Raw genomic sequence first — 10120 nt, 5'->3', positions numbered from 1 at the left:
AAAAAAAAATCTTTACTCTCAGGACAATAACTATAACTTAGCCTCATAATAGAAAGCATTGCAATATTCTCTTTCATTATAGTCTTCTGTCACTAGCTGACATTTATTTTCTAATTTGAAATTTTAGATGATGAGAAAAATGGCCCCATTTTCCAGGAAAATGTACCTATGTACATAAAATTTTGAATGCAATTTCAAGAGTCTCCACTGAAAGCCTGTCCATAGATCTCCCTAAGAGACCCAGGATTCCAGCTAAAGCTGCCTGGGACACATTGTCTTCAAAGTATCTTCCACTGAATACTGGCTCCATGAAGGCAAGACCTGCTTTTGCACTGCTGCATCTCACATGTTGTCTTGTGTCTTATACAGTATAGGTACACGACATTTGATAAATGAATTAATGATCATATGTTTTTGCTTGGTTTTATTTCAGGTCATAATAATAGTGCCTTACTATGACTGCTATGAGCCCATGGTGAGAATGGCTGGAGCAACACCTGTTTATATTCCCCTAAGATATGTAAGTTTGCCACTATAAGAAGTTTTGAAAAGACCGATTATATTGTTACAGATAAAGTTGCCACTGTGATTATGTTCTGGGATTCGTTATATATCTCAATTATGATTGAAGGTAATCAACAACTCTGAAGAGGGCAACTTCAGCTAGCTTATAATATGTTGTCTTGTGTCTCTGTTGTACCATCATCTACATTTTATGTAATATTTTCTTTTGTGGGTATGTGTCTCCCCCAACAACTGTGACTCACTGCAGAGGCCATCTGTGACTCACTGCTCCTCAGTGACTAACAATGCAGGGTATATGCTGGGCACTCAATAAATGCGTGCTGAATTCTGAATAAAGTGATTTTTTTTTAAAGATTTATTTATTTATTCATACAGAATGGGGTACAGGCCAGAGCTGCAGAGGGTAAGAGGATTCACCATGGACAGAGTGGGGAGCAGAACAGGCAGATCAACGAAGTACACTGCTGAGGGTAGCAGCGGGTGGGTCAGGAGAGATCTGCCACGCCATGTGGATCTCCTCCAGGGCAGGCGGGAATCGAACTCATGCGGAAGTGGCTTTAGCTTCTCAGTGCTGTGCTTTAACCCGCTGCGCCACCAGGAAGGGCCACTGAATAAAGTGATTTTTTACCCTGCTATTGTCTTTGGGAATATAACATAGACTTATCAAAATAATACACTAAGGTAAACTAAAGGTCTTTTTATTAACATGACATTATCAAATATAGTAACCATTACTATAGTTGACTCCTTTGAAAGGATATAGGCACTGTAATAGCTGTTAATGTTGGCAGAGTTCATTTTTCCACTTAACAAGTGTAACCATGCAACACAATTCCTCTCATGCTCTTGAGAAAATTAAACCTCAGGTATTTCTGCTTAAAATCTTTGTTAATCATTTGTTCAGTTACCTTTGCCTTGTCTTTCTCTAATTTTTTCCCATATAAGATTATTTATTTATTTCATAGTGCTACGCTTCAACCTATTGCGCCACCAGGGAGGGCCCAGGCTATTTGTTTGTAAGACAGAAAATTTGAACTAATTGAATTAAATCACCTCTTTATTTTTTATGCTTAGAAACCTGTGGATGGGAAAAAATGGTCTAGTTCTGACTGGACATTGGATCCTCAAGAGCTGGCAAGTAAATTTAGTTCCAAAACCAAAGCTATTATAGTAAATACTCCTCATAACCCCTTTGGCAAGGTAAGTGAATCTTTGTTCTCTCTTTGCCAACTTCCATCACATCCATTTCTCAACTGTTGACTAGTAATTGACTTTGCTCTTATGTTTCCTTTAATATGTGTAGGTTTATACCAAAGAGGAACTCCAAGTAATTGCTGACCTTTGCATCAAACATGACACACTCTGCATCAGTGATGAAGTTTATGAATGGCTTGTATTTAGTGGAAATAAGCATTTCAAAATAGGTACTGACATAGGCTCACAAGTTTAAATAAGTCTGATATGTTTGGGCATGTGTGGAACTACTGATTGGAAAGGTTCCCAGAATAGCTCCAAATATTCTTTTTTTTTTTTTTTTTGAAAGGTTTTATGCATGCAGGAGCTGGGGTGTAGGGCAGAGTTGCAGGGCAGTAGGGGTGGTGTTGGAGGATTCACCAGAGACAGAGTGAGGAGCAGAACAGGCAGATTGACTGAAAATACACTGCTGAGGGAGCAGCAGGCAAGAGAGGAGAGGTCTGCTGTGCCATATGGGTTAGCTCCCTCACCAGGGATTGAACTCATGCTGCAGTGGCTGCCAAAAGTTTTATAGTGCTGAGACTTAACCCCTTGCACCACTAAGGAGGCCCTCCTAATAGTATTTATAATGGGAATCTGTAAGAGCACTAAACATGATATTAAAATGAATGGTGCTTGAGTGAATTAACATATTGGAGGGCAAACAGTGCAAACTTAAGGAAAGAGATTTTAGGTCATACTGTATGCTATGAACTCAGAGAAGTAGTACTTTTGCCTATACCCATGGCTTTTTATCAATAATCCAGCTATTATGACTTGATAACTAAGACACAGGAAGCTTACTTATTCCTGATCTGGACTACCTCTGCTGAACAAGTTGATAGAATGCCAGTTCAACAGGAAAAAACTACAATAAACTGTAACTCCTGGCCTGTGTCACAAATGCCAATATCTTCTGGGTTGTTCCAGACTAATCTCAGAGATAGGATTATAAACAGGCTGCTCTCTTTGGATATTAGCACTGGCCCTTTCCTCCAGATGTGTATTCAGCTCAGTCTCTCACCTCCCTTGGGTCTCTATTCAGACATGAAATTTCATGGTAACAGCATTCAAGGTAATTGAACCTCTCCTTCTGGCATTTGCTTTGTCCTTTTTCTCTTCTGTTTTTTCTCAGCAAATATCAGGGTCTATATTTTCTATTTCTAAGCTGTGAGAGATTTTTGTTCTCTTCTGAATCTCTAGTTCCTAGAACAGGGTCTTGTACATGATAATCAGCAAATAATTGTTGAAAAAGAGAAAAGGAAGTATGAAAATAGCAGGGGAAGGACAACTGAAATCAGTATGACAAACCAATTGATTAAAAAATTAGTGGACTTATGTTGTATCCTAATTATCCTTATAGTACATGACAAATTATTGTAGAGACACTGAAGAGAAATCAGCTGCCTGTGGGGATCAGCAAAGGAGTGGACAAAAGATGAAATTAACGAGGCAGAGTTGTAGCAAGAAAATTCTTTTCAGATAAACTAGTAAGATATCAAGTAAGGATATGAAAACAAGAAATACTTCAGTAAAGTGGTTTAAAAGGTGGAAAAGTAGGGTAATTCTAAAGGACTTCACATATATATGAAAATAAAGAGTCCTAACTTCACTGAGGAGGCCAGTGGTTCTGAAAATGTCTTTAATAGTAGATACCTCGAAGACATGCTTTCATCATGAAATAGTGATCTGTTGCATTCCACCCTGAAACTAGGAGCAGTTTTTCTAACAAAAATCAATAATTTGGAGACATCAACTAAAAATCACAATTTGTGTTTGTCTATAACAAAGAGCTATTGGCATCAACTTCTTTAGTTTTTCTGATTTTGCCACAATTTCATTTAGTAAAATGTTAATTGTTTTACTGTTGGTATATATCAGATAAGTGATAGCATTAATATTAAATGCTTAAGAAAATTTTGTGGAAAAATTTTAAATTGATTGCTTCAAAAGCTCTCTTTTAATTTGATCATCAGAGCGTCAGTGAACCTACCTTGAGAACTATTGTAAAAGATGTGACAAGGTAGAAGAATTGATTCACTGATTGGATTTGTTTCAAAAAGGTGTAGCCAGTAACAGAAGGGAATCTTTTTTTTTTTTTTTTTTGCCAGAAAACAAGATCAATTTATTCATACATGCAAGAACTGGGGTGTAGGTCAGAGGTGCAGGGAGTAAAAGGATTCACAAGAGATAGAGGGGGGAGCAGAACAGACAGATCTGCTGAAAGACACAACTGAGGGGAGCAGCAGGCAAGACTGAAGAGGTCTGCTGAGCCATGTGGGTCAGTGGGAGATCAAGCTCTTGTCACAGTGCTTGGCAATAACTTTGATAGCTTTGAGACTTTAACCCCTTCGCCACCAGGGAGGCCAAACAAGAGGGAATCTTAAGCAAGTTAGGAGTCCTGGCACTAAAGATGATCTGTGAGTACTATTTAGAAGGAGAAATTACACAACAGAATACAGTGTTTGAAGATGGGAAGGGAACAAGAACTATGATTCAGGTACTTCTTGCCTAGATCAGTCAATAGTGATGAAACGTTAGCTAAAAATAGATGTGGTGGAGGAGGAGGAGCCGATCTGTGAGAAAAAGTGAAGCAAAGGAATGTCTTGTTTTACATGCTGTAGACTTACAAAGTTTCAGTGTCTGTGAGACATGGAGAAGGAGATGTTTGGAGACAAGTGGAATTATAGACCTGATGATCAGTATCACATTATAAGGGAATACGTTTTTGAGAGGTATCAGAACTTTATAGATAATGGAACCCCTAGAAGGAAAAAGACTTTTCTTGGGGAATGTATAAACAGAGAAGGGTAGAGATTTGTAGGGATTGTACCTTAACACAGAAAACTAGTTATATGTCAAAATTGCAACAGAGTTCACCTTTAGCCATCTTGTGGATGATGTCTTCCATCACTATTTTATTTTTCACTATTTTATTATTCACAGAGATAATGTGGTTGCAGTAAAATGTAGATATTTTATCAAATACAGTGGTCTTTGTTATATGAAAGATGCAAATGGCTGAGTTAATACATTAATTTACAGTGTGATAGCAGTCCTTTAATACAACACAGTAAGGCTGTCTTGCCATACATCATGAAATTAGCAGCATCTTCATATTGTTACAAAATCACCTTTCCCCAAGGCAGCATTTTTCTGCATGTTGCTAATCTTTAATCTTTAACTTCTATTGAAGTACTTTAACTTCTATGAGATTACTATGACTGTTACCAGATACTATAGGTGATTTATGGATCATGGTTCATAAATGAGATATGCAGAGACCAGTTGCCTTTCAACTTTCAACTGTGTTTAACTTACAGTGTACTAGAGACAAATTTAAAATTTTCATTATTAAATTTTTCAGTCATTTAGAAGAAACATATATGTATATATATACACACACACATACACATATACATATATATGTTGACATTCATATACCAATCCACTAAGATTTGAAATAATTTAAGATTCATTATTACTCAACTGGTCAGACTACTTACTGAAAAAAAGGTAGCCACTTTTAAATGGCTAAAATTGACAAATTACTTTTCCTTTAAATACTGTAATTAGACTTACTATTTTGTGAACAAAGTCTACATTTGATGTCCAAGTAGTTTTGATTTTCTTCACACATAAGTTATAATGAAACTATGCTAGGATTACATTCATTTCTCTGAGTAGTTCTAGTGTGAATTTTCTGTTGAACAGTCAAGTGGGACATGTGTCACAGTATTCTTTTGAAATACTGTACAAGGCTAGAAACTTGAAGGCATATAATTATTTCAAAGGCTGGAATAACCCTTCTTAGAGCAGGACCTTCTTAAAGAAGATTACTTTATGAAAATGGTAGCTTTGAGCACCCCCTTCCAGAGACAGCTACTTATTTTCTTTTTGGGTATACCAGCACTCTTAGAAAAACACAAAAGTATCCTCTGATCTCTGGAACCAGTGAATGTTTGTGAGATTTCCTGTGAAGAACTTTACAGCTAAACTACTTGAGAAATCCAAAAAGCAGTGATGGAGTTAGCATTTGGCAATTAACAGAGAGTAGTTTCTCAACATCCAGCAAAATTTACACTTGTGCTAATTTATCTGCATGACTTTGTTAGCTGCATTCCCATCATCCAGAATGCTTTTACCCCTATTTTCAGACTTGCTAAAGCCTATGGGGTTTCCAAATCTCAGCTCAAGCATTACAGACTGCAGAAAGTAACCCCTGACAACTTCCTCTATCTTTGAGTAATACTCCAGGCCTACTGCTATTGTAGCCCTGTCTCACCATTGCAAATCTTGTTTCTCTGGTCTCCTAACCCTCCAGACATTAAGATTATTGAAGATAGGAGCTTCATCTTTCTGTAGACCTAGCTTAGTTTCTGGTACGTGGGAGTAGTTGCTAGTAAATATTGATGTGTGAATGAATGACCAAATGAATGATTTTATTCCAACTTCAGTAAAACCTTATACAGCCATTTCTCATTTTTCATAGAATCTGTATTTGTGAATTGACCTATTCCCCAAATTGTAATTGTCACCCCAGAATCAATACTCATCGTGTTTCATTGACAGACATGCAGAGGTGGTGAAAAAATTGAATCAACTTATTTGCATATTCCCACTTGAAATTGAACAAGGCAATTTTGCCTCTCTGCCTTCTCGTCTTAGCTCATGCTATCAACAATATTCTTTCGTGGTGATTATGCTATTTAAAATGGTCCCCAAGCATAGTGTGAAGTGCTATCTAATATTTATAAGTGCAGGAAAGCTGTGATGTACATTACAGAGAAAATACATGTGTTGAATAAGTTCCACTCAGGAACAAGTTCTAAGCTGTTGGTATGGGGATATTAGAGGATGATAACCTAAAAGGCATGTGACTTCTTTGGGAGTGAAACAAATGTTCTAATATTGGCGTGGTGGTAGTTGTACAACTCCATGGATATACTAAAACCCCCTGAATTATGCACTTGCAGTGGATGAATTATATGGTATGGGATTTTGTTAACAAAACACACACACACACACACACACAGGAACACATGCAGAGATTTCTGGACCCCCACCCTCACAGTTTCTGTGTCAGTAGGTCTGGGTTGTGGTCCAAGAATTAGTCTTTCTTCCAAGCTCCTCTGTGATGGTGTATTGATGGTGTGGTGACAGCATTTTAAGATCCATCACTTAAGAATTCTACAGAAAATAGATTCAGAAAATGGGCAGAGTAGAAGGGGCACTAAGCAGTAGCCAAGACCACAGTGAAGACCAGGCCATATAATGATTTGTTAAACACTCACTACACTGACCTGCCTGGAACTCTACCCACTGCCACTGCCTCTGAATAATAATTTGAAATTATTCGATCTGTTTTACATATTACTTTGGTGTGACACTATAGTATTTTAAAATTTTGTAACTATTAATATGTTTTGGATTAAAGTTCATTAACTTTTTAAAAACTATTGAAATAATCCTATTAACTATATTTATTTATCAATCTTGAGTATCTTTGTCTTTAGATTATAAAAGTATAAATTGGTTGGAAAGCTTTTAATCTGTTTTTTTGTTTTCCCTGTCCAGCTACTTTTCCAGGTATGTGGGAAAGAACAATCACAATAGGAAGTGCTGGAAAGACTTTCAGTGTAACTGGCTGGAAGGTCAGATGAATAAGAATTTAATTGCTTAATAATAGGCATGTATCTTAGTTCTTAAAACACATTTTATGTTATAAAATTCATATTTATTCCGTTTGAACAGGGTTTCTTACTGAATTTTTTTGCTTCTAAATTATTCACAGCTTTCATGTTCTTCATCTTTTTTGAGATCCAATCATTTCTATAAAAGTAAGGGGGAAATTAGGTAATTTTTCATTTGAAAAATTTTCTTTTCAAGGAATGTTCAGAATACTGCATGATAATATAAAAGGAAAAAATAATAGAACTGGTACTTTGGTATTTACTATGTGTCATACTCTAAATGCTTCTCATGTTCTGATTCATTTCATTTTTATAATCACATTTTGTGGGTGGTATATTACTGCCATTTTACAGACAATAAAACCAAAATTCAGAAATGTCAGGTAACTGGCCTGAGGTGCTAGTAAATTCAAACCAGGACAGTCAGTCTAGTCTTCAGAATTCACACATTTAACCACTGCTTTGTGTAAAACAATAACGATTTACCTAGTAAAAACTTGGTTACCTTCCACCTTTACCTCTTGGCTAAGAAGTAGAAAATTCCCAAAAATGAGGCCCACAGAAGCAATTTATCTAAGAGTCTCATAGACCTTATTTAAACCTATTCTTGTAATTTAAACAAGCTTTGTAGCTTTGTTAACTGATTTTTAGACCTCAGAATTCAAAAGTAGCAAATTATGGGGAAGATAATAATTGCTGATATGGTTTACCTTCTGAAGGCAGAATTTAGTGATTCCAGTGGAAACTTATCCCCAAAAAGTACAGAGTTGAAATGATTCTATTAATGCTGCACTACTGCTTATTTAGTGTCAAATTGCATATATTTAATAATTAAGCTTAGCTACTCTCCAATTTGGTATATGCCATTAGGTACATTTTTGAAACCTGCTTGTATCTCTTCCTTTCCCAGCTTGGATGGTCCATTGGCCCTCATCATTTGATAAAACATTTGCAAACCATTCAACAAAACACCGTTTATACTTGCGCAACTCCTTTACAGGTACGTGTTGTTACAGCCAGTTAAGCATGACTTTTGGGTCAGGGCTTTAGATTTTGTTATTGTGTATTTAAATGGACTTAGGTCTTCTCTTTGTGTCCTCCTTGAAAAGAGCCTTTTAATACTATCTGGCAGTTTCAAAGCAGAAACATCGTCATTGCTATCAAAAATAGTTTCTATTTATTAATATACTACTGACTTTTAACTTCTAACTCACAGACAGTTCTGGTGGGAGAATAGGGTGCCATAAACTCTACAGGACAATAACAGTCCAAGCACAATTATAGATGTGCTAGCCCTAAGAAGCAGCAATCCATTGTTTACCCCTACAGCTATTATCTGCAAATGTAAGAAGTCCTATGTTAATGATCATTCATTACAGTATCGGGATAGTCATTATCCATCTATAGATAATTGGTTTAATAAATCATGATCTGTCCAAATATTTAAGAAATGTGTTATTATATTTTATGAGTTTCCTAATGCTCTGTAACAAGTCATCATAAATTTAATGTCTTAAAACAGTACAAGTTTTTTATCTTACCATGCTGGAGTTCAACAGCTAAAAATTGATGTTATAGGGATAAAATCAAGGTGTCGCCTTCAATGCATTCCTTCCAGAAGCTTTGAAGGAGGGTCTTTGTTTTTCCCAGCTTCAAAGGACTGCTTGCATTCTGTGGCTCATGGTCACATCTCTCCTGTCACTATTACTGTCAGAATATAGCTTCCTATTACTCTTTTCTGACACCCTCTTTTCCTTATAAAGATTCTTATGATTAGGCTCAAAGATAATCAGGATTATCTCTCCATTTTACGACCCTTACTGTAAATCCATGTGCAATTCTTTTTACCATGCAAGATAACATATTTGCAGGTTCTTGGTGTTCAGACATGGGCATCTTTGGGGGCAATTGTCAGCCTTGTCACATGACTATAAAATTAAAATGAGAAGAAAGGAAAAAGGAAGAATGAAAGACATCTCTGATATGCAAATATTTGCAGAATAAATTGTAAAGAACGAGATACAGCGCAGTGTATTTGTTTTTGGACACAACTTTTAGAAACAATTTATTTTCTGTCAGCCTTACTCCATTTTCTGTTTAAGTGCCTGTGAGAGAACAGCTGAAGCCCACCTAGTGGTGGTTCCTGACTATTCAGTGGCCTGAGTAGTGCGAGCTGCAGATCAGTCTTCTGGGCAGGCTGAGCTCTCAGTCTTAAAGAAGGACTTGCTGAGTGGACACAGAGGGCAGCACCATGCCCACTGACCAGTCTGTGACCTCAGGCTGAGTAGCAGTAAACTCGGGAGCAGGGTAGTTAGTTCATTGACCTTGTAATTTCTTCTTGGTCACAGTCTTTTCAGTAGCAGCCAGAGCAGTGAAGGTTTTTGCTTGTTTTGTATGTTCTTAAAGGATCTCTGGATGAATCCATAGGAAGCAAGTGGATGTAGCTGTCTGTAGGGCTAAAGGGAATAGGTGAAATTTACATGTGGGGACATGAATGAGTACAAGATTTTTTAATGTATATCTTTTTCTATTGAAAATTTATAAAATACTTTTGTATTTTGTATATGAATACATAATATATAACATATATAAATATTTTAAGTATAAACATAAAATATTTCTAAAATATATTTATAATAAAAAAACAAACAGGGAGCCACATGTGATCA

The 10120-nt window shown here is 36.4% G+C and overlaps 1 protein-coding gene across 1 annotated transcript in view; it reads left to right on the top strand.

Annotated features, from left to right (window-relative positions):
* The first annotated feature begins 239 nt into the window (after positions 1–239).
* CCBL2 (cysteine conjugate-beta lyase 2) overlaps positions 240–10120 on the top strand; it is a 21020-nt gene continuing 11139 nt past the window's right edge. The window contains exons 1-6 of the mRNA XM_012722014.1: positions 240–314; positions 434–520; positions 1600–1725; positions 1829–1949; positions 7336–7412; positions 8362–8451. Of these exons, the coding sequence (XP_012577468.1) occupies positions 309–314; positions 434–520; positions 1600–1725; positions 1829–1949; positions 7336–7412; positions 8362–8451 (507 nt within the window). The 5' untranslated portion in view covers positions 240–308. The remainder of the gene's footprint in view (positions 315–433; positions 521–1599; positions 1726–1828; positions 1950–7335; positions 7413–8361; positions 8452–10120) is intronic.

Source organism: Condylura cristata, unplaced genomic scaffold (genome assembly GCF_000260355.1).
Source record: "Condylura cristata isolate star-nosed mole 26May11 unplaced genomic scaffold, ConCri1.0 scaffold00008, whole genome shotgun sequence".
In the NCBI taxonomy this organism is placed as follows: domain Eukaryota; kingdom Metazoa; phylum Chordata; class Mammalia; order Eulipotyphla; family Talpidae; genus Condylura; species Condylura cristata.
This window is presented reverse-complemented; position numbering and strand designations above follow the sequence as displayed.